Here is a 25,722-nt window from a genome sequence, read left to right as displayed (position 1 = left end):
CATTCATATCAACAAAACTGTTGGAATATTAAGGAAGTTCCAAGAACTTCTTGGTAATTTGGGATCTTTCAGAGCAGTACCAAAAACTTCAGGTATTTTTTTAGAACTCCGGAAGATCAAAGTACACCATGGCAGTTCTATTAACATTTGGAAAATTGTGATAGTTTTAATAAATATAAAACATATCAGAAAATCCAAAATATTTCAGAAAAATTTAAAATATTTCAAGAATTCTAGAGAATTTTTCAAAACTTAGATGATCTTTATGAGAGTTACCTTCAAGGCAGTTCAGAATACTTTAAGAAAACGGCAACGATAAATTTCTAGGAAATCTAGGAAATTTCAAGAATTTTAGGAATACTGCATATCTCTCATGTGATTTGATGTGTCACGTTAGAGTTAAAGTTGAAGAAAAAATTTAACTATTTCCCCGGGGGTACCCCCTCAACCTTTTGCATTTTTGATTTATGTACTATGACAATGAAACGAGCATAATGGGATAGGTCAATTGTAAGGGGCTTGTCTGGTCAACTCTAGACGTCTCTTTTATCGAATGCCAACAAATCAAATTGATAGCGTTTAAACAATGGCAATCTTAATATTTTAGAAGCTCGTATTTTTTTTTTAGTTTTCAGATCAGCTAAGTGCTGGAAAATTTTACTAATATTTTAGTGCCAACCAGAATGAACTGAAATGTGTGTAGGGGAAAAGGGGCAAAATGGTCAAAAGGGCAATGTAGCCGTCAGGGAGGCAGCTTCCACACCTGGACCCTACCTATCGACCCATCAACTCATGAACCGGGGGCTTTACTTCCCTTTCGAAGGAAGACGTGATCAGAGATGTTATGCCTCAGAACATCCTGGCGGAGTCAACTGGGATTGAACCCAGGCCTGCTGGGATGAGAGATAATTACGCTTACCAATACACCACCGGGGTTGCTTTTGCAGGCTTAATGCTTACAGTCTAATTCAACTATCCATTTCATTTGAGTCTAACAAAATACTTTTCTCTAGAGAAAATATTCGAAATTTTTTAGAAAAATATCAAAACTGTTATAACTCTCTGAATCAAAAAATAAGGTCTATCAGTAGTTTCTTACAACTTAACGTTAATATTCGTTCAGCAGCTTTATGAATGGTCATTGGTTTCTTATATGACACAATAGTTTTATAGATTTTAATAAACATTAAAGATTGTCTTAACAAAATATGACTTAAGTCTATTCGGGGCAATATGAGCCACTGATATTTCAATTAAAATTCTTCAATATTGCATTATTCCTTTCATAAATATGACTGTATCATATGAAATAACATTTTGAAATAGTTGCTTTGGTAAAAAATTAGTCATTCACAAGACTGAAAAAATATAGCCTATAGGGCTCTGAAATTTAATTAATTCTAAAGAAAATAATTGTTTCTGTTACATCTTTTTATGCTAAAACTGTCCATTGTTGACCCTTCATAAAGCTTCATGAGAACATCATGTTTTACCCCGTTGTTTAAAGGTCGCTCATACCACCCTGACAGAGTGCTCATTTTACCCCAACGGTTTGATTTCGGTTACACATCGAACATTTTTTCAAATCTTCTTGCATAAGATCCAAAAGTTTACTTTAAATATTCAATTAGTATTCATGATGTAAATAGGGCTTGAAACTATCCATTTGGTTAAAAATCATTCGAATTTTCCACTGAATTTTGTATGATTAGTGATGTCTTTCCCAAGGTGGTCAATATGCCCCACTTTCCCCTACATGTAGTTCTACATTCAATACAATTATGGGTGCTTCTGATAGGAGCGCATATATGAAAACCCCATGAGTAACCTACTCTAAATTCAATATGACTGCACTGATGCTGATTCAAGCCATCGATCATAAGTACCACAGTAAATGATGAATTTATTGAAAAATGACAAATTCGTCATTATGAAAAATAATCAAAAATGACCGAATGTTTGCAAAAATGTGAATAATTGCTAATAACACACAATTATGCAAAGTTTTGTGCTCATCGGAAAAGGTCTAGGTTTTCCGATTCGTCATTTATCGTACTCAATATATATGTTCTGAATAGTTCAAAGATTGTCTAAGATTTATTAGATGCTTGTCCCATCATTCAAAACTGCAGGAACAGTTTTTTTGTTCTAACAAATTCGAGACAATGTTTTTTTACCCTGGCACCGTCGCAACGCTCTGATTCATTATTCTAACTTGGATGACATTCTTCACCCTCCAAACTCCCACTGTGCATCATCTGTATTCTCTCCGGTTTTGCTTTGTAGTGCTCCGTGAAAAATGAGTGAAATTTGTTGAAATTTTTCCCCAAGGCCATAACAAGTGCGAAGTGCTACTGAGCAGAAGCGAAGAAGCATTGAAGAAGAAGAATTTGCTCAAGCCAAATAACCGCCATCAACAACGACGTGAAGAATTATGAAGCGAAGGGTTACAATCATGTATCCCCCGGTGAGCATGTCCCATCGGTCCGGAACCCGATGGGACACCACCAGCAACGGATACGGTGGTCACAGTTATACTCACACATCCTCGTTGCCATCGCCGTCGTCGTCGTCGTCGTCATCATCATTATCATCATCATCATCATCATCGCTACCATTATCGCCATGCTCGTCTTATTCAACCACGTCGAGTGCCTCGGAAAAACACGCCCTCATAGAAGATGCGCTAAACAACAACAACAACAACAACAGCTGCACGGGCAATAGTAGAACTAGCAGTAGTAATCACGTCATATGGTGCAACGGTGGGGTAGTCCACAGCAGCCCAAACAGCGGCAATCAGCATGATTCGGAAAACTGCAATTTTAACAAAAATAGCTCCGGTCATCTGCCATCCGGATGTGGCTTGACCGCTGCACCTAGCAGTAGCAGCAGCAGCAGCAGTTGTAATACCAGTGCCAGTTCTTCGAATAGTTGTAGTAGTAGTAGTATTAGTAACGGCAGCAGCAGTAGCATTAGTAATAATAGTGGGAAACACCGGTCGTCGTCGTCGTCATCCAGGCGGGACGGAGACGCCGACGTCGACGACTGGCGGGTGCATTTCATCGTGGCGCTGATTGCCGTGCTGTGCTATCTAAACGGTATCCAGGGTGACTTTGTGCACGACGACATTCCGGCAATTACGATGAACAAGGACGTGCTCGGGCTGAGTCCAATTTCGCAGGTGTTCCGGAACGACTTCTGGGGCACACCGATGGCCGACCTCAGTAGCCATAAATCATACCGACCGCTGACGACGCTGACGTTTCGGTAAGTCTCGCTTCTCTCCTACGGTAGTGCACCGTCTGAAGGTGTGTCCCATTGCGATTTTTGTTTCTTTTGTGCGTTTTATGATTAATCTACTTTCAGGACACTTCCGGCTTTTCGGGGTGAGATGGGTTAGGGAAGGCAATCTGAAGAGTGCTTTGTTTTTTGCTGTGGCGAGATCGTTGATTTACGTTTACATTTAGCACACCATGCATGCTAGAAAAAAAGGATTGTCTTTACATGACTGGCTGTTATCAAGCTGGTAATTTTCCCTGCAGGTACTGAATTGTAACAGTGTATTCTAGGCAGTGCTGCACAATTTCGACAATACACGGTGATACTCAAAATTCTGCTTTGGTCACTCGTTTGAGCTAACAGTCATCGTCAAGGCAAACCATGTCAATTGTCAGTGACGAACATGTGCTGATTTGTTTATTAGCTAAATTTAAAATGAAATTAAATGGCTTGAGGAAAACAATTACATGGAGCCATTAAAGTGAACAAGCATCTACGTCCTGAACAGCTTGGATAACAATAATGTGACTCAGAATGCAAGAAATTACCCTTTCTGTTACCAGGTGAATCTTTGTCATTGACGAAAAAATGAATGAGATTTTGACAAAGATTTTTTTGAGGATCAAGTCTATCATTGACTATGTGAAAAACAATTTTGTCAATATCGAGCAAAAGTCTGTCAATGACAATGACAAATCTCAGCACTGATTCTAGGTGTAAAGCATTTAATAGCAATTGAAGTTAAAATCAATTACAACATATCCCGTAGTTCTTACGGTCCATAAAAGCTTTAAGTGTGTAATCATGAAAACAAGCTATTTCAATCTCCCGAAATCATCGAATTAACGACAGTGCTTGCAATAACCATGAAGTTGACAGCAATCATGGCTAACCAAATGAAATGACCAATCAGCCTTACTAAACAAAACTTCTATGCAAACCAATAATAACGCTTTTGAGTAGGACATGGCCGTCTTACCAGATAAGGTTGGCTAAATCCAAGGCCTCTGTAATATTAAATCGCATTTAGCTCTTGAAGCTTGAAAATATGCTCCTCTACTGCGGAACTGCTCAGATTTACTGTTATGCCTGTGCTTTTTTGTTCAGTCAGAAAAGTGGAGCGACGGGAAAGCGTCTAGAATGTGGAAAATCTTTTTAAGAAGCTTCTTTAGAAGCTTATTGTATAATCTCTTTGAAAGGTTCCTTTATCAGGTTTTTCTTAAGAATCTCCTTTAAGAAGCTTATTATAGCCGCTTGTTCGTCGCTCCGTTTCTATGACTAAAAAAACTCGGGCAGGACAGTAAATCTTAGCACGGTGTCTCTGAAAGATATTTTTTTTTAAAAAGCAGTATCGCTGAAACATCCATAGAACAAAAGCTTTGGGTCACCCCAACAATTTTTTTTCGAATTTTTAAGTATAAATCACGTCCAAAAGATAACTTATTTGTGGAAAAACGCATTAAAAATATATCAGGTCACCCTCTAGTTTAATTCATAACTCAAAAATCCAGCCATCCGTTTTCTATCACCAGCGAAATGGTTATTTCATCCGGGAAGCAGCTAAAAACTTCAACGGGTTCCGATCCAGATGGCGTACCGTCGTTAGTCCTCAAACGCTGCCTGACTGCTCTCGCGACACCTCTAACCAACGTTTTCAATCTCTTCTTGATGTCTGGCGTTTTCCCGGGCCGATGGACTTGCTGGAAAGAGTCTTTCGTGTTCCCAATTCACAAGCAAGGCTGCAAAAGGACTGTTTCAAACTACCGTGGAAACTTTTTGAGTTGATCATACTCGAAAAATTGGTTCAAAGTTTTGCACACTGTATCTCGACGGATCAGTATGGCTTCATACCCAATCGTTCAACGACGACCAATTTAGTTACGTTTACTTCGTTCATCATTCATGAAGTAGAACGTGGTCATCAAGTAGATGCCATCTTCTGACTTGGCTGAGGAGGGAACTTCTTTCAGTTTTCCGGAAGGTTCTGTACGGAAACGAAAGCGCATCCGTTCGCGGATTGTTGCAAATAAAGAACCCCAAATCAACTTGCCTAAATCAAGGAGTGGTGGAAAAAAGGAGACTTCTACTCCTCCTGGATTCCGCAGAACTGACTATACCCAGGATTTTCCACCACTTCCGGGGACATCCAAAACCCCTGATGCCCCAATTTTAAGAACAGAAACCCCTTCTTCATCTGGGTTGTTCTCATTTGATGACATTGTGGACGGTATTCTCAAATACCTCAACATTTCTGATCCTCTGAAAAGCATTGTCCTCACATTGCTTCCCACTGTGAAATCCTTCTTGAAGCAATTGACTTCAAAATGGTCCCTTCTTGCAGCTATCATCTCCCTCGATGGATAATTTTCCAAACGAGGTCGGGGATTTGATCACTGTTCTACAGTGGAATTGTCGAAGTCTTATTCCGAAATTAGATTCGTTCAAGTATTTAGTCCATAACAATAATTGCGATGCATTTGCCCTCTGTGAAACATGGCTCTCTTCAGAAATTGATCTCCATTTTTACGATTTTAACATTATTCGATTGGATCGTGAGGATTCACGTGGAGGAGGGGTACTTTTGGGGATCAAAAAGTGCCATTCCTTCTATAGAGTGAATCTTCCCGAATTCCCCGGTATTGAAGTTGTCGCATGTCAGGCTACCATTAAAGGTAAGAGCCTTTGTATTGCTTCTGTATATATTGCTCCTAGAGTCTCTGTTAATCGCAAACAACTTTTCGACATATGTGCGGTACTTCCCGCCCCATGGTTGATCATGGGAGATTTTAACTCCCACGGTACAGGCTGGGGGGAACTGTACGATGATAACCGTTCTACTTTGATTTATGATCTCTGCGACAACTTCAACATGACAATCCTTAACAATGGAGAAGTAACACGTTTGGCTGGTCCATCCTCGAATGGTAGCAGATTAGACCTCACCTTTTGCTCCAATTCACTATCGTTGGATTGCACTTGGCATGTAATCCAGGATCCGCACGGTAGTGATCATTTGCCGATCAAAATTTCGATTGCCAGTGGGTTCAACTCGTCAGAATCCGTTAACGTCGCGTATGATCTAACCCGTAACATCGATTGGACTAAGTTCCAATCCGCGATAGACGATACAGTATCGTCAGTGGAAGAGCTTCCGTCGTTGGAGGAATATAATTTCCTCTCTAATCTCATCGTCGACAGCGCACTTCAAGCTCAAACACGACCGGTGCCGCGATCGTCAATCCGTAAGAAAACACCATCAACATGCGTGGGATCAACAATGCACGGAGGTTTACCGTAAAAAGTCCGACGCGTTTAAACTTTTTCGGAAACGCGGAACACGCGAGAATTTCGACGCATACACATCTCTTGAACGCGAACTCAAGAGCCTCATCAAGGCCAAAAAACGGGGTTACTGGCGGCAGTTTGTAGACGGATTGTCGCGCGAAACGTCTATGAATACGCTTTGGAGTACGGCGCGAAGAATGCGTAACCGGTCTACTAACAACGAAAGCGAGGAATGCTCGGATCAATGGATTCTTAAATTCGCGCGAAAAGTGTGTCCAGATTCCGTGCCGTCGCAGTTGATTCCTCACGAAACCGCGAATTCGGTAGACGAAATCAGTCAGCCTTTTTCAATGGTCGAACTTTCACTCGCTCTCCTTTCGTGTGGCAATTCTGCCCCGGGATCTGATAGAATCAAGTTCAACTTGCTGAAAAACCTCCCAGACGTCGCTAAGAGGCGCATGTTGAACTTGTAAAATCAGTTCTTGGAGCTCAATATTGTTCCCGACGGTTGGAGACGAGTGATGGTGATAGCCATTAAAAAGCCTGATAAACCCGCGTGGGATCACAATTCGTATCGGCCCATCACGATGCTGTCGTGTATTCGGAAATTGATGGAGAAAATGATCCTTTTTCGCCTCGACAAATGGGTTGAGACGAACCACCTTCTTTCAGATACTCAATTTGGTTTCCGTAGGGGTAAGGGAACGAACGACTGTCTCGCGTTGCTTTCCTCTGAAATTCAGTTGGCTTTTGCTAAGAAAGAGCAAATGGCTTCTGTGTTCTTGGATATCAAGGGGGCTTTTGATTCAGTATCCGTTGAAGTTCTTTCAGAGAAACTCCACGCTTGTGGATTGTCTCCATTAATGAATAATTTTTTGTACAATTTGCTGTCAGAAAAACATATGAGCTTTTCTCATGGAAACTCTACAGCTTTTCGATTTAGCTACATGGGTCTCCCCCAAGGCTCATGTTTAAGCCCCCTTTTGTACAATTTCTACGTTAGAGAAATTGACAATTGTCTTAGTGACAACTGCACGTTGAGACAACTTGCAGATGATGGCGTAGTGTCTATCACAGGGCCAAAAGAGGTCAACCTGCAAGGACCCTTACAGGATACCTTGGACAATTTGTCTACTTGGGCTACTCAGCTAGGTATCGAATTCTCCACGGAGAAAACTGAGTTGGTCGTTTTTTCTAGGAAGCATAGCCCAGCACAACCGAAGCTTCAACTTTTGGGTAAACCGATCACTCATTCCATGTCTTTTAAATATCTCGGGGTCTGGTTCGATTCCAAATTGATCTGGTTCGATTCCAGAATTGATCCCACATTGAGTATCTGAGAAGAAAATGCCAACTAAGGATCAATTTCGTTCGATCAACTACCGGAACGTGGTGGGGAGTCCATCCACAAGATCTTCTGACGTTGTACCGGACAACGATTTTATCGGTTCTAGAATATGGTAGTTTTTGTTTCCAGTCGGCAGCTAAAACGCACATCATCAAGCTGGAACGGATCCAGTATCGTTGTCTTCGTATCGCGTTAGGATGCATGCACTCGACTCATACTATGAGTCTCGAAGTGCTGGCGGGCATGTTGCCACTATCCGTCCGTTTTTCAGAGTTATCTCTGAGGCTCCTCACCCGTTGCGAAATAATGAACCCACTCGTGATTGCAAATTTTGAGAAGCTTCTGGAGCTAAATCCTCAAACATGTTTTATGACTTTGTACTACCTATATTTAACACAGGATGTCAGCCCTTCAAGAAATATTCCAAATCGTGTAGTCTTCTCCGATTTCGGCAATTCAGTGAATTTTGATTTATCTATGACGCAGGAAATCCGCGGAATTCCAGAGCATCATCGTCCTATGATTGCTCCGTCATTATACGCTGCAAAGTTTGGCCATGTTGATTCTGCAAGAACGTTTTTCACAGATGGATCTCTAATAGAGGAGTCCGCTGGTTTTGGTGTATTTAATGAATTTCATAGCGCCTCTCGAAAACTTGAAGCTCCTTGTTCTGTGTATGTGGCTGAACTGGCAGCAATTCACTACACTTTGGAAACTATTGCTTCACTTCTTCCACACCACTACTTTATTTTTACGGATAGTCTCAGTTCTGTCGAGGCTATCCGTTCCATTAGGCCGGTAAAGCACTTCTCGTATTTTCTCTTGAAAATACGAGAACTGCTTAGTGCTTTATCAGTGCGCTCTTTCATCATCACCTTCGCGTGGGTCCCTTCGCATTGCTCAATTTTGGGCAATGAGAAGGCGGATTCACTTGCGAAGGTGGGCGCTATGGAAGGCGACATTTATGATCGACAGATCGCCTATAGTGAATTTTTCTCTATTTATCGTCAGCAGTCGCTCGTTAGCTGGCAACATCAATGGAGTGAAGGGAGCTTGGGACGATGGCTACATTCAATTATCCCTAAGGTGTCGAAGTTTGCATGGTTCAAAGGGTTGGACTTGAGTCGAGACTTCATACGCGTGATGTCTCGTCTCATGTCCAATCACTATTGTCTAAACGCTCACTTGTTCCGTGTGGGGTTGGGAGACAGCAATCTCTGTGAATGTGGACAAGGTTACCAGGACGCTGATCACATCCTTTGGTCTTGTGCGGAGTATCGTGGAGTCAGATCACATTTTTATGATTCCCTTCGGGCTCGAGGTAGACAACCTAATGTTCCAGTTCGGGATATTTTGGCTAGACGGGATCTGGAGTTTATGAAACTCATATATGTTTACTTTAAGGATATTAACCTTAGATTGTAAGTTTGATTAACCTTGTGTTTAGTTTGTGTTTTGTACGTCTGGGGGGTTTTTTTTTTCATTGTTTGTTTTCAAGATGAATAGAAATAATTTCATGCTTTAGGATTAATTAAATAGTTATATCGTAAACCACATTTAAAACCTCCTTCTTCCCTTTTCCCATCCAAAAAATTGTAAATCTCCACTAACCTCGAGACGACCGCGAGTACTCGGTCCAGTTCCTTTAACTTTAAATTTAAGACAGTAATAATGTATAACGCAAAGGATAACTCGGCTCTGCAAAGTTTATTCGATTGAGCCTGTACAAATAAAGCAATTACAAAAAAAAAAAAAAAGTAGATGCCATCTACACAGACCTCTCCGCAAAATTTGACAAAATGAACCATGACATTCCGTTGGCTAAATACGACAGGATAGGTGTTCACGATGATCTGCTTACTTGGCTCTACTCCTACCTGATTGGTCGAAACATGTCTGTCAAGATTAAAGACTATATTTCTTCATCCTTCCCCGTGACATCCGGTGTTACCCAAGGTAGCCATCTTGGGACATTTCTGTTTCTGTTGTACATGAATGACGTCAATACCATCCTGAAATGCCTTAAACTATCGTATACGGACGACTTGAAACTCTACTTCGTGATAAAAAAAAACCTAGTGATGCCATTTTCTTGCAGCAACAATTGAAAGTCTTCGCTGAGTGGTGTCGTATTAATCGCATGTCACTGAATGTCTCGAAAAGCTCTGTAATATCCTTTGGCCGCAATCGTTCGCTTCTTCACCATCACTACACCCTGACGGGCATAACTTTGAAACGTGAATCGATTATCAAGGATCTGGGAATATTTAACGACTGCAAGCTCAGCTTCAGGATCATGTTGCATACGTAGTATCCAAAGCTTCCTCACAACTGGGGTTCATATTCCGCTTCGCCAAAAAATTCAAAGTTGTATTCTGCCTAAAAGCATTTATACTGCTTGTTGGTGTGACTTATTTTGGAGTACCCGACGGTCGTGTGGTCTCCATACTACCAAAATGAAACCATGCGTATTGAAGCTAATCAACGGGAGTTGAAACGGTATGCTTTACGGCATTTTCGCTGGAATGACCCTAGAAATCTGCCTAGCTATGAAAGCCGTTGTTTGCCTATCAACTTAGAGCTTTTGGATGCGAACGTAACGTAGCAATGGCGAGTTTCGTCGGTGATCTTCTTCTTAATTGACTGTTCTACATTGCTGAGTAGTATAGACATCAATACCCGCCACCGTAATCTACGATCGCATGCTTTCCTGAACAACCGCCTCTCACGAACCAACTACGGATGGAATGAGCCCATGCGGAGTATGTGTCGCATCTTTAACAGATGCTACAATGTATTTGACTTCAATGTTTGTTGTTGTGATGAATCGGGTGTTTTGTGATAAGGCATGGAAAATCATTTATATTCATTTCGTGCATTAATTTACATTCATTTTCTCAAACTGTTTATCATCAACATAATTCCGTAAAATGACGCATAAAGCTTTTGTAGGTGTTATGATTAGCTACAAATTTTGTCAATAACTCAAATCTGTATCTCTTAAGAAAGATGAACCAGAGCGAACAGAACCCACCATTGTTTTTCAGTGAATGTTTATTACATTCAAAACAATAACAATTTCTGATCGCTCTAGTTCGTCATGAATAAAAGATACAGATTTAAGTTTTCGACAAAAGCTTCATACATCATTATACGGACTTCTGTAGATGACAAAAATTAGAGGCAAATTAATGTTAATGAAGGCATGAAAAGAGTAAAAATGAATTTCCATGCCTGGTTGTGATCAGTTTACCCTATTTTGTCATGTATTTACATTTTCATCTTTCTTGTATTGCTACCAATCTAATCTGAACAAAAATAAGCTTGTTGCTTATTATCACAGCAGCCACATATTAGGGGAAACAGCCCAATTGTTGCGGTACGTTAGCAGCGTTAGAAGCCTATTGTTGTGTATGGAAGTCTCCATACACAACAATAGGCTTCTTACGCTGCTAACGTACCGCAACAATAGGGCTGTTTCCCCTAGTTGTTTTTTTCAGCGTTTGGACTACTAGAGCCAACATCAGTGCAATATTTGGAAAATTTAAAGTTCTTCCATAGTAATCCTTTAAAAACTTTAAACCATTTGCTCTAAATCTTCCTCAATCTTAACTATTGTTTGAACGTGCTTTTATTTTGGGGATATGGATCAAACTGTAGGGTGGCGCTTAAGAATGAGTTTTTAAATGTTTTTTAAACTCTGTATTTGTTTCAAATTCAAATTAACTTACATTTCATTTTAACCTAGGTGCTCCAGTTACTACAGTAACTTACCAGCCTTAATTGTTGCGATATATATCTAAGTGTTTTGAATTGTTCCGGCCTTGGCAATTCAGTATTTTAAACAGGGTTTTTAAACCTGCATGTCAGTATAACAATTGAAATCTTAAAACTAAAAACTTAAACTTAATCTTATCTAAGTATAAAGGGAATTAATAGTTGCAATTGAGGATTGCAACGATTTTTGCCTGAAATTTTTAATTATTTTGTTGGACATTTGTTCTAAAGTCTCAACATTCGAAACTAAATGTACCTCGGTAGTACTGTACCAGGGAGGCAACGTCAAAATCATCTTCAGGACTTTGTTCTGAATCCGTTGAAGTGCTTTTTTCGTGGTAGTGCAACAAAAGTTTGGATTTCCTGTTTATAAGAGGATACAAACATTTTAAATATTTGTTAAATTTGGCTTGAATGCCTTCAATGTGATCTTTAAAAGATAATTTTTGGTCAAGTACTAATCCAAGATATTTCACTTGGCTTGACAAGGAAATTGGAACTCCGTTCATAGTAACTTTGTGACTAGGTTTCAAAAAGGAAGCTCCAGGCTTATGTGGAAATATAATAAGTTGAGTTTTGGAAGCGTTGAGAGAAATCTTCCATTTTTGTAGATAAGAAGAGAAAATATCTAATCCTTTCTGCAGTCTGCTGCAAATAACACGAAGACTTCTTCCATCAACGGAAATGCCTGTGTCATCAGCAAACTTGTGAAGCGAAGACTTGTGGCAACCCTGAGGCAAATCAGGGAGGTCCGAAGTGAAAATGTTATACAATAAAGGCCCAATAATGCTACTCTGAGGACCTCCTGCTCTAAGAGGTAGTTTTTCAGATTTGGAATTTTGATAATTTGCCTTCAGAGTTCTGTCAGTTAAATAATGTTGTACTAATTTCATGATATAGAGTGTTAAAACTTTGGTTTCAAATAAATAATGAATTTGATGTTTCATACGTCTGTAAACAATGATGGCAACGCCACCACAGGCTCCATCAAGACGATCATTGCGATATATGAAATAATTTGCGTCCCTTTCAACCTTATGGAGGTTCAATCCCAGTTGGAGCCCCCGAGATGTTCTGAGGCATAGCATCTTTGATCACGGCCTCCTTCGAAAGGAAAGTAAAGCCAATGGTCCCCGGTTCATGAGTTGAGGAGTCAATAGATAGGGTCCAGGTGTGGGAGCTGCCTTCCTGGCGTCGGTAGCATTGGTGCTCAGCACGGAAAACAAGATCGACGGAAAACAAATCTAGAAAAAAAAAAATCTTATGGTCAGATTTAAGGAACGTTTCAGTTATAACGGCGATGTGCACAAGACTGATGCAAAATTCGAAATTTTCGCTCCACAGTGTTCAAACGGTTTCAAATCGGGTCCTGATTAGCCTCCGAAAGTTTAAACTCATTTGATAAGAATCTGACTTGGCACAAACCATTTGAAGTTTATATGGAAATTACTATGGGAAAACAAAACTTTTGGTTCATTGTCTTCTAGCCTTTTTACATATTGTACTGTTAACAAATTCTTTTGCTTTTCTGATTGCAATGTTTATCAGCTACAACTTAGCAGGAAATCGTTTTTCAGCCAAACGTCAAATTAAATATTTATTAACTGTTTGACAGATTGATAATCTTATGGCAAGATTAAGCAACTGTATTGTGGGCAACACGGTATTCTGCAGTGTGATATAGCAGCCATGATTTTTGTCCTCTATTCTACGCGCCATAAACACCAATGTTGCCTGCTGAACAGTTGATTGAGCATAATCATAAGACACCAGTGACTTGAATCATTAATAATTTTTGTTCCTTACATTTAATCGAAAAGTGGTCTTGAACAAAGTTGTAGCTGAGAAAATTTTCAACAAGCTCAGTTATCATTTTCTAAAGTAGGGTGAACTGGTTAATGTTGAGGGAGATATGAACCGAAATTATGGTTTCTCCATAGTAATTCTCATATAAACTTCAAATAATTTGTGCCAAGTCAGTTTCTGAGTTCAAATTTTGGGAGGCTAATCATGGCCCATTTTGGAACCGTGAGCACTGTGGAGCGAAAATTTCAAATTTTGCATCAGTCTAACGTGCACGTTTTAAACTCTCAGGAAATTAACTAGCTCGTCCTCGTTATCTTTAAGAGATTGAGCATTCCAATTGAAAAATATTTAATGATTTAAAATGCAATATTGAATTTCAAAGTCATGACGATATTATTCGCAACCTTAACTCCAGTTTGAAAAGCATCAAACATGGAGTTAGTTTTTAACATATCAGTAATCATGCCGATCTATGATTTCTGTAAAAATTCTATTTTTGGAACAGTGATGCCACCTTAGTCAAAATCATCAAAATTTGTGTTAGAATAATATTGGCTAGAATTTCCCTGGGCTTTGGCAAAACCTTGAGGTAGTCTAATTAGGCTACCAGGTCCCAGGGCTGATCTGGATCTTTACCACATTGGAAAGATGCACACTAGTGTTGCCAGATCAGTGTTGATGCTTACCAAAAGTGCATTTGAACCCGCTTATAAAAGCATATTAACAGATTAATCATCACCGTACATTGTTTATTGCTCTGTTTTAATAATAAATGATTAAGCACAGCATTTGATATTTTAGTAGGAATGCTGGATTTAGTCGCAGTGGAAATCAAGCCTTTATTGAATTGGATTTATTTCTATGGATATGCACGTTTGGAAAGCATCATCACAAAGATTCTGCACTCGGTCTACAGCTTGTGGGCGGGAAGCGTTGTGTTTGTTTTTGTTTTTTTAAATCTATAGAGTCAATTCTTAGAAATCCGAAGCGAAAGACAAATTAAGCATTAAGCACAAGACCTTCAAGAAAACTAACAACACGAAGTCTGGAAATGGCAACGTTTTATTCAAAATGTCAAGTATTTCAAGAATATCGGGTGAGACCAATCGGACCGGGCGCTCTTTCGGTCATCTGGAAGGGTTGTGCACGAGGAGCGATTTTAATCCCCCCAGTTTTGAAGACATTCCGGAGCGAGGATCCATTATCTTGTGTCAGAGAGATGATGGAAGTGGCATATCCAGAAACACAATACAAAAAGAGAAGGAAGTAGGATTGAAGGTAAACAAGGAGTTCATAGGAACGTTGAAACTGTAAGTATACTCCGATCTATTCTAGTACTCTTGTATAAAACCTATTGTAAACCGGCTAGATCGTAGTCGTCGTCACCGGGACGCATAGTCATGTTAAGATTGCCAGGTCCGTGACCACTCATGATAAAGCACACAACATTAAATACATTGCACGGGTTGGGTCGCACAGAGGGTTGATAAGATGTAAATTGCTTAGAAACACCCGCATGAACGATAACCATAAGGAGTGCCTAACAACCTATTCGGGTTATCATCCCAACAATATGTGGTACGGTGGCACGATTTGTGGTATCGTTCAGGTATGGTGTTCCCCCACTTTTTATTAGGGTCGTTAACGCTCATTGCACGCTCTTTCGTTCTCCGGCTGATTGAATGGATGACGGAGTTTGACGTCACACTCCTTCAGACGTTTAGGCGGCGGGAGGGCGAGAGAGATGGCTGTTCAGTACATGGAGATAATTTTACAAATGTATTTCTAATAGGTAACAGTTTAAAACTCACTAATAATCTCTTTCAATATCTTTTAATTTATTTTTATTGACGGTGTGATGTAATCGAGTTCGTTTTTCAACGGTACGATAATAACTTATTCGCTTTTCATACAAAACCTACCCAATCCTTTCCTTTCTACAATCCCTGAGCAGCTGGTTTACCATAAGTATACCTCGCAGAACTTTTTTAACCCCCATGGGTAAAGATGCTGTGTTGCTCACTCCTCTCCCCTTCCCTGGTGTATTATGGATGGTGTGAATATTCACATCGGTGACATGGCCCCTGACCCCCTTGTACATCATAAAATGAAAATGAAAATGAATAATATTGGCTAGAATTTTGATTTTGATTTCTACTAGCAGCATAGGTAGCTCCATTTACTTGCTGAACTTTGTTAGCAGCAGATGTTGAATATGATGCAGGGGAGCTATTTGGTACGGGTACAAATGTAGAATTTGTTCCTCACTGACCATTGTTAACAGCAGAGGAATTTATACCTTGTCGAGAACGTACAGCTTTTCCTACCTGTAGCTTAGAATGAGATTTAAAGATCGCTTTGCAAGTCTTACATTCCAAAAAAATTGATTTGTGGTTTTCACTACAATTTGAACATTTAAATTTCTTTGTAGCTTCCCTCATACAACAGTCGTCCTTTGTGAGAAAGGAATCACCACAATTCATGCATTTAGCTGGTATGTAGCAATTTTTGGTTCCGTGACCCCATATTCCGGGCACTTACGGCACTCGATGAGGTTTTACAAATTGTCTCCAGTCTTCCTGAAGTGTTCCCGCTTCACTTGGGCATGGAGCATAAGACTAGCTTTTTCAAAGGCCTTACGGTTATTTAGTTCACTCGAATTGAAGTGAACTAAATAAAAATAATTAGAAATCTCGTTGCGTGAATCGCCAGGACGGGATTTAATTTTAATTTTGGTTGCATGCAGAGACGCAACTCCAAATAATTTTATCAATTCATCTTTGATCTGATCCAGGGATGAAGTTATTTATTTATTTATTTATTTATGTATTTATTTGGAGCCCACACTAGTGGGCGCAAAACCTTATAATTTCAGTACCAATATATAACATGGAATCCTAAAGATACATTTGCTTGAACTAAGTCCTAAACATATAAAAAGATATTAATGATAACATAATAAACTTAATTTAAGTACAGAAAACAGAAACCGTCAGGAAGTAAAAAGTGCATTTTAAAACAGATTCTTAAGCCTAACACGGGAGATATTGAAATCAAAGCAGTTATAACATTTGTTGAAAATCTTGCACATGCTAGTTAACGGCTCATTAGCACCGTAATTTGTGTGAGAAGCCAGGATATTGAAAACATATTAGGAACGTAAATGTTCGCGTCTGATATTCAACTGCAGCAAAAGTGAACCGCAATTAATGTCCGATCGTAGGAAATCAGCGATGAAGGTAGCCTTAGAGATGCCTCGGCGAACACTAAGTAATTGGAAGGACATCAAATTACAACGACTTTCATAACTACGGAGATTGAAAGGATCACTCCAGGGTAGCCAACAAAGGGCGAAACGTACAAGTCCTCGCTGAATGGCCTCAATACGATTTACCCCGTTGCTGTAAAAAGGAGCCCATACTACGGAACAGTACTCTAATGTGGAGCGGACTAGCGAACAATAAAGTGTTTTTAAACAGAAAATGTCCCTAAAGTCCCTGGCGAAACGAAAAATGAAACCAAGTTGAAAAGATGCCTTAGCGGAAACATAAGTTGTGAATCAAGTAGAACGCCCAAATCTTTAATGGTAGATTCACGGCTTAATACTTGCTCCTGCAGGCTGTAAGCATAACATATAGGTGTTTTTTTTTCCTGGAAAACGTTATAATGGCACATTTAGAAGAATTTAATACCATCCTGTTTTTGTCACACCAAACAGCAAAAACGTCCAGCTGCTGCTGAAGAAACAATGCATCACTTCGATCTTTGACGACAAAGTATAGTTTGAAATCGTCAGCATAAGACAGCTTCAGGCAACGGATCGAAAAGTGAATGTACAGATACAACAAAAATATGAATGGTCCCAGATGACTGCCTTGAGGTACACCAGAAGAAACAGCGAACGGTTGAGAAAAATGATCTCCAATCTTCACTGACATATGTCGCCGGTGAGAGAAAAGCGAAGCCAATCAAGAAGGGAACCGTGAAAACCAAGTCACTCTAGTTTGGCCACTGCAATCTCGTGATTGATTTTATCAAAAGCAGCAAAAAGATCGGTGTAGATAGCATCCACTTGATGACCTCTTTCCATCTCGCGTATGATTGATGATGTATATTGAACGAGATTTGTAGCGGTCGACCTCTTCGGTATAAATCCGTGTTGTTCAGTCGCGATGGAACTAGAGTCTGTGTGTTTTAAATAATCTAGCACCAATAGTTCAAAAAGTTTTGAGACTGCACATAAAGCAGCGATATCATGGTAGTTGGACACCGACTGCTTATTACCTTTTTTTGAAGACAGGGAAAACAAAAGAATCCTTCCAGCAGTCGGTAAAGATCCCAGAATCCAAAGAGAGGTTGAAGATGGATACTAAAGGTGCGGCCAGCACTCCAATACAGTTCTTAATAACCGCGGAAGGGATTCCATCAGGGCCAGTGCTGAAAGAATTTTTCAATCGAAGGCCTGCTCTACGAACATCATTAGTCGAGATAGGCGGATGCGCTCCAACAGCAGAAAGTACGGGAACATCACTTACGACGGCTACGATGTGCTCGTTAGGTAAATTTTCTTTGACGAAGACACTGCTGAATTGTGACATGAACAGGTCAGCGATTCCCTGCGTATCTGATTCTTTTTGATTCGATTCTTTCCGTTGATCGTTCATATGATTCCAGAAGCTCTAGGGATTTGCTTTGAGTTTAGTTTGTAGATGGCGCTGATGGGCTTAATAAAACTGTTTGTTGAGCTGCTTATACTGTTTGTTAACGAGGTTGTAAGGGAGAACAGCCCATAATGCACCCCTGGGGTAAAATGCCCACTTATAGAAAAACAGCGATAACTTTTCCTCAGATGCATTTTCCGGGTAACGGATTGTGTTTGTTTTCAACTGGAGGTTTCGCAAATGATTCTTGATCATAAAATCATATATTGACCTACTGATTCCCTTAAAAAATAGCATTTTGTGCAAAATATAATACAGTTGTTAAAATCGTCGACTTCAAATTAAGCTTTTAACAGCATATATCGCAAAAATTGAACTAATTCACTTTTCGTATATTTTTTAGATGTTTTACTTAATGAATCACAGTTTAACACTCTATTGCGACCTTATTTCTGATGTAACATAAAGGAATAATCATCAGGCGTCAGATCACCATGAATCAGGCATTTTGCCCCGCTATCATATTGGAACCAATTTATAAAATACCTTGAAAATCATGAAAATGCATCGTTCTGTAGTTCGAAATCACTTGATCTTCGTAGAAAACATGGTAATGAACCAAACACCATTACTTTCTTCTTGATTTTAGCTTCCATACGCCAGCAATTGACGATTTTGCTTAAACGGTGCGTTTTGCACCATCCTACCCTACTTCCTCTTCGATGCATCCGTTCAAAGAATGACTTCAGTTGCTTGAGTCGGTGGTAGGTCCAAGGAGGGTTACTAGATATGGGTGGAGTTGTCATGGGTACAAACTGGTCGATCGCATACACGACAATATTCGAGAAAATAGAAGAGGTAGATCTCGGAGTTTATCGTCCCAACTGATGTTTTCGAAAAAGGTTGCCATTCCCTCGAAGTCAGTCCTACGGTAGTCATACGATACGCTGTCCACGGTTACCCGAAAAGTGCAAGCCTGATGTAAGTGTAATGATACCTGCAGAGGTGAATTATGTCTACAGCGTTTAACTAGTGGTTCGGGTGCCTCTTAAACCGAACAATTAGAAGCGAGTTCACGGCTAAGGAAACATAGATAAAGTAGCCTATGATATTCATTATCGTATTATCGTCGTCGTTGGCAGTACTATTCGTATATTTTAAATTAAGTATTGACCATAGAAAGTATCGGCTCCGTAAAGCTAACGCGATTGAGCCTTACAAAAAAACGAACTAGATAGACCGTAGAAAGTACAGGATAACTTCTCACAAAAGAAAACCATAGATTTAAGTAAAGTAAAGGAGAAAAATCAATACAACTCTCTAATAAGGTTACTTCATTATGTCAACAAATTTGCGTTGGAAAGAATACTAAGAAAAATCGCTTAAGTTGAAAGCAGGTGAAAATGCCTCATGTTAAGAATTTAAGATTTAATCTTCAACATTGAAATCGTGTTACATGCGTGCAAAAACGACCTAATAGATTGAGATTGTTTCCCATAATACAAAAATATAATGATGAGCAAAATGTAGGAGTCAATTGATGAGGACAGTCGTTCCCTGATTAAGCTATTCCTACCCTAGTTGCATTTTTTTTTACAATTACTTATAGTAACTTTATCACATTTTAGGTTATGGGATGCGATATGAATTCGTGACATTTAATTTGTATAAATCGCGCATCGGATCCATGCTCTAGGAATCATCTCTCAACGATCGAGTTGATCAAGATAATAGGAATTTAGAATAAGATTGTAGCAATATGCAGGCCTTAAAAAATCCTTGTGTTGAAGCACTGATCAAAATGTAGCATTGTTTGAACGTCACTTGCATGCGATTTCGTTCTATCCATGTTTCACACCCCAATTAGGACAGTTATGATCATCTGTGTAGATTTTCGCCGCTAACGATTGGCAACACAGGCACGAATAGACCCGAAAGGAAAGAATCGAGTTTTTAACCTTCGCATACTCGCCATCAGAGTCATTCCCGTGTTAAAAGTGTAGTAGCTCAGATCGAAAAATAAACCTATTTCTTGAGAAGCCTTTTTCTAAGAATAATAAGTGTAGTGTAAAAGAGGTATCCTGCCTAAGTGATTCACTCACCTGCCACTGGAATCACCCGCTTTCTGGTGCCCGTGCGTCGATTGATGTCCTCTGGAACCTGAAAAGAAGGAACTTCTCCCCACCTTACCTGTGCTACTACCGCTCAGAGGGAAACACAACACACAAACAACACAACGTAGGAAATTTCTGGGTAAGCGCCTACATAAATTTGGTGCCGTGACCAGGATCTTCGACACCGTCGCGGTCAAAGCATACGACCGAAGCACGTGGGACGATCCACTGGGCGCTGCCATCTTGCTCCCGCCATTTCACTGGAGGGTCATTCCGTACGGTTTTTCTACTACCGCCATCACGGTTTCGGCCATCTAGCGCCATTGTGGAAGAATCGAAGCTGTTATCCAAGTGACGCCGTTCCGTCATTGTATCCAAGCCATCCGTTCCAGTTTGCAGCTTTCTTGAAATTCAAGGCACATACTTGCCTTGGAACTGGTGAGTACCATTCCAAGTGACTATCTATTTTCGTCCGGGTCTATCGTGGTCTTTTTGTTTGACAGACCTTTTTCGTCTACGGAGCATCGAGTGCCGTGTTACCCAGTCCAAGATGCCGCTGCAGCTAGATAAGGCGACTCTGCTTTCCCGGAGGGCAACGATGATCACCGCGCTGGGTCGGGCAGAGGCGTTCGTGAACTTCTTCGACGAGCAACGCGATCGGATGCAGGTGCCCATTCGCCTTGAGTACCTGAACAACATGTGGGCCACGTTGGAGGAGGTGCAGGGGCAGCTAGAAGACAGCGAAGACAGCGAAGAAGGTAGGCAAAGTAATGCTGGTATCCGTGCCGATTTTGAGCCGCGGCTCTTTAGAATAAAAGCCGATTTGATCTCCAGACTTCCTGTTGTCACTCAGCAAGCTCGCATCCCTGAAACTTCTTCGCACAGTTCCACTCTCTCTGGGTTGAAACTTCCTACAATTTCGCTTCCTGAATTCGACGGGGACTATATGCAGTGGCTAGGGTTCCACGACACATTCTTGGCTTTGATCCACTCTAACGCCGAGGTTCCTGCGATTCAGAAATTCCACTATCTGAGGGCAGCTTTGAAAGGTGAAGCGGCGCAGCTCATAGAATCTATCTCGATCAGTTCTGCAAACTACAATTTGGCATGGCAGACATTGGTTGACAGGTACGCCAACGACTACCTATTAAAAAAGCGACATCTGCAGGCTCTTTTTGAGGTTCAATCGGCGAAGAAGGAAACTGCTGCGTCATTACATACACTGGTGGACGAATTCCAGCGTCATACGAAAATTTTGTGTCAACTAGGTGAACCGACGGATTCCTGGAGCAGCATCTTGGAACATCTCCTGTGTACAAAGCTTCCCAACGATACGCTCAAGGCATGGGAAGATCACGCGTCAACCACCAACGAGCCAAACTACAACTGTCTGATCGAGTTTCTTCAGCGTCGTATGCGAGTTTTGGAATCCATCTTGGTGAACCATCATCAGCTTGCATCCACTCCGAATGAGTCCACGCATGCTTCCAGGAAGCCATCGCATTTTCGCCTCTCGTCTTGCGCTTCCACTTCTAGTTCTGGTATCAAATGTCCGGCTTGCAACCAGGAACATCCGTTGATGAAATGTGCGAAATTCAACCAACTTTCCCAGTCCGAACGACAGCAACTCGTTTCCAACAAACGTTTATGCCACAACTGCCTGAAGGGTGACCACATTGCTCGAAATTGTCCTTCGAACTACAACTGCAGGCATTGCAACAAGCGTCACCACACCATGCTGCATTCTGGCGGGAGTTCAAGGTCAGCAAGCGAGTCATCCTCCGTTCGTACTTCTATGCCAACACAAGCTATTCAGTCTAGCGGTTCTTCTGTACCCAAGCCAGCCTCCCAATCCTCTGTTGCAGCAGCTGAAAGTATTTCCAGGGTCGTCGTCAGTGCTTCTGCTCCGCAGCCTCGAGAAGACGTTTTCCTATTGACGGTGTTGGTGAAGGTCGTTGATGCGTACGGTCAAGATCACATTGCTCGCGCTTTGCTCGACAGCGCTTCTCAGCCGAATTTGATTACTGATCGCTTGGCACGCAGGTTGCATTTGAAGAGAAGTTCTGTGAACGTGATCATCCAAGGGGCTGGTAATCTTTCGAAGAGGGTGCGAGAATCAATCTTCGCTCGGATCAAGTCGAGGAACGATGCCTTCGAATGTGGCGTTGAGTTCCTACTAATGGACACAGTGACATCAGATCTTCCCGCACAGGACATTTCCGTCAATGACTGGCAGATTCCTCAAAATTTAGCGCTGGCCGATCCCATGTTCAACAAGAGTCAACAGATTGACATGGTTCTGGGCGCTAAGCATTTTCACTCCTTCTTCCCAAGCACTGCTCGTCTTCAGTTGGCTGAAAACCTTCCTATGCTGGTGGACAGTGTATTTGGCTGGGTTGTCACGGGATCAGCAAGCATGATTCACCCAGCTCAACAGCAATCTTCCAATCCTACCATCGTCGCTGTTTCCATGCTGACACTCGAAGAGAGTATCGAAAGATTCTGGAAGACCGAGGAACTGACCGTCAGCAACAACTATTCGATCGAAGAACGCTATTGTGAAGATTACTATCAGTCCACCACGTCTCGAGATACGACAGGCCGATACATCGTTCGTCTGCCGCGGAAGTCTGATTTTGATGCCATGCTAGGGGAATCCAGGACCAGTGCTCTTCGACGTTTCGATCAACTGGAGCGGCGTCTCGATCGGGATCAGAAATTGAAGGAGGAATACCACAACTTCATGAAGGAGTACCTCTCCCTCGGCCACATGCGTCTGGTCGAAACGGACGACGGGAATTACTCCCACACTTACTATCTACCCCACCACCCCGTGATAAAGGAGGAAAGTACGACCACCAAAGTGAGAGTCGTGTTCGATGGTTCGGCTCGTACTTCTACCGGCTTCTCCCTCAATGAAGCTCTCTGCGTGGGTCCGGTGGTTCAAGATGACCTTCTCGCTATTATCCTTCGGTTTTTGACGTACCCCGTGGCTCTCGTCGGCGATGCAGCGAAAATGTACAGGCAGGTACTGCTGCACCCAGATGACTGTCCTCTGCAAAACATATTTTTTCGGTTCTCCAAAGATGTTCCTGTTCAAACTTACATGTTGCTAACCGTGACATATGGACTAGCCCCATCCTCCTTTCTCGCGACACGTACTCTCCAGCAGATTGCGACGGATGAAGGTGATGCATATCCATTAGCTGGTCCATCAGTACGCAAAAACTTTTATGTGGACGACTACATCGGAGGAGCAAATTCTATTGAAGAAGCTGTTCAGCTTCGGAGGGAACTTTCGGAATTGCTTGAAAAAGGTGGCTTCATGTTGAGAAAGTGGACGTCGAACCGCCTAGAAGTTCTACAAGGACTCGAAAACGATCAGATTGGGACTCAATCGAGTTTGCAGTTCAGCCCAAACGAGTCTATAAAGACGCTAGGAATTCGCTGGGAGCCAGAGCCCGATTAACTGCGGTTTGATTCCCAAATACAGCAACGTGACGATCCACCCACGAAGCGGTCCATCCTCTCCGACATCGCTAGGCTCTTCGACCCACTCGGCCAAATTGCACCTGTCGTTGTCACAGCGAAGATCCTGATGCAAGAATTGTGGTCTCTATCGTGCGACTGGGATGATCCTGTACCGCATGCCATTCAGCTAAAATGGGAGAACTTCCGGCGTGAGTTACCGAAGATCGCTACTTACCGAATCGACCGTTATGCATTCTTACCGGAGGCTAGAGTAGAGCTACATACTTTCGCCGATGCTTCAACAGCTGCATATGGAGCCTGCACGTACGTCCGCTGTGAAAACGCCCTGGGAGTGGTGAAGATTCGTCTGTTGGCTTCGAAAAGTAAGGTGGCGCCGCTAAAAAGACTGACCATCGCCCGACTTGAGCTTTGTGCTTGCGTCTTGGCTGCGCATCTATATCACCGCATCAAAGAGTCCATCAACGTCCACGTGTCAGCATCGTATTTCTGGTCAGATTCTTCAGTCTGCATATACTGGCTTCGCGCACCTCCTAGCTCGTGGAAGACATTCGTGGCGAACAGGGTATCGGAAATCCAACATTACACTCATGGTGGCAGGTGGAATCACATATCTGGCTCAGAGAACCCTGCAGATCTCGTCTCACGTGGGATGTCAGTTGAGGAATTTGTGAAGAACGAGGCGTGGAAGCATGGTCCATCCTGGTTGGCCGACCCGCAGCAGTCCTGGCCGATTTCAAATACGTCTACCGTTGCTGAAGTAGATCTGGAAGCAAAAACCGTCGTTGTGTCCGTCCAAACGACACCCAGCATTAACCCATGGTTCCTTCGGTGGTCGTCATACAATCGCTTGCTCCACACCATGGGATACTGCCTGCGTTTCGCTACTAAAGCTCGATCAAAGACTAGAACCCAGCCACTTGCAACCCGTCCAGAGAATGAACTCAGCCGACAGTCGCTTACCGTCAAGGAACTTGCCAATGCCAATGCCCTTCTAGTCAGCTTTGCCCAGCAGGATGCTTTTCGTGAAGAAATCAGGGAGCTTCAGCGAGGAAATCCAGTTCCAAAAGGTTCACCAGTGCGTCGTTTGTTCCCGTTCATAGACCCAGAGAGAATCTTGCGAGTTGGAGGTCGGCTTAATCTTTCTCAGCTTCCCTACCAGTCAAAACACCCTGCCCTCCTCCCAAAGAACCATCCGTTTACTCGGCTAATCGGTGAGCACTACCATCGGAAACTTGTACACGGTGGCGGGCGTCTCCTCTTGTCCACGATTCGCGAAGAGTACTGGCCTTTGAATGGTCGTCATTTGGTCAAAGGCATCGTACGAAATTGCTTCCGTTGCTCCCGGCACCATCCGATACCCGAACAGCAGCAAATCGGTCAGCTACCTGCTTCAAGGATCGTTCCAAGTCGTCCGTTCTCCAACACAGGCGTGGATTACGCTGGTCCGTTGTACATCAAGCCTATTCACAAGCGCGCCGCGCCCGCAAAAGCTTACCTGTGCGTATTTGTATGCTTTGTAACAAAGGCCGTTCATTTGGAATTGGTTGGGGACCTTTCTACCCAAGGATTTCTAGCGGCTTTGCGACGGTTCACCTCAAGGCGGGGAGTCCCAACCCACCTATATTCCGATAATGGGAAAAATTTCGAAGGAGCAAAGCGCGAACTGGTCGAGCTATTCGCCAGATTTAGGAGCAACAACGAGCAGAGCATAATCGCTTCAGCCTGCTCCGAGCAAGGGATAATGTGGCACTTGACTCCTCCTAAGGCACCACACTTTGGTGGCCTATGGGAAGCAGCGGTCAAGACTGCCAAGCGGCATTTATTTCGCCAATTAGGTAGTACACGTCTCTCGTTCGAAGCTTACTACACTATTTTACATCAAATCGAAGCAGTAATGAATTCTCGTCCATTGCTCCCGATGTCCGACGATCCAAACGATCTTGCTGCACTGACGCCG

The 25,722-nt window shown here is 42.0% G+C and overlaps 1 protein-coding gene across 3 annotated transcripts in view; it reads left to right on the top strand.

Moving 5' to 3' along the window:
* Window positions 1–25,722, top strand: part of LOC135707992 (protein O-mannosyl-transferase TMTC1-like) — an 860,006-nt gene that overhangs the window by 513,758 nt on the left and 320,526 nt on the right. The window contains exon 4 of one of the 3 annotated variants that reach the window (XM_065229915.1): window positions 2,287–3,270. In XM_065229915.1, the coding sequence (XP_065085987.1) occupies window positions 2,435–3,270 (836 nt within the window). In that variant the 5' untranslated portion in view covers window positions 2,287–2,434. Of the gene's footprint in view, window positions 1–1,995; window positions 3,271–25,722 lie in introns of those variants that run through there. The other 2 variants (XM_065229914.1, XM_065229916.1) reach the window with 2 other exon arrangements.

The sequence above is a fragment of the Ochlerotatus camptorhynchus genome, unplaced genomic scaffold (genome assembly GCF_037179485.1).
Source record: "Ochlerotatus camptorhynchus isolate MF236.1 unplaced genomic scaffold, CSIRO-AGI_Acam_v1.1 ptg000324l, whole genome shotgun sequence".
Classification (NCBI taxonomy): domain Eukaryota; kingdom Metazoa; phylum Arthropoda; class Insecta; order Diptera; family Culicidae; genus Ochlerotatus; species Ochlerotatus camptorhynchus.
The sequence above is the reverse complement of the archived record's forward strand: the minus strand, read 5'-3'. Positions and strand labels throughout refer to the sequence as shown.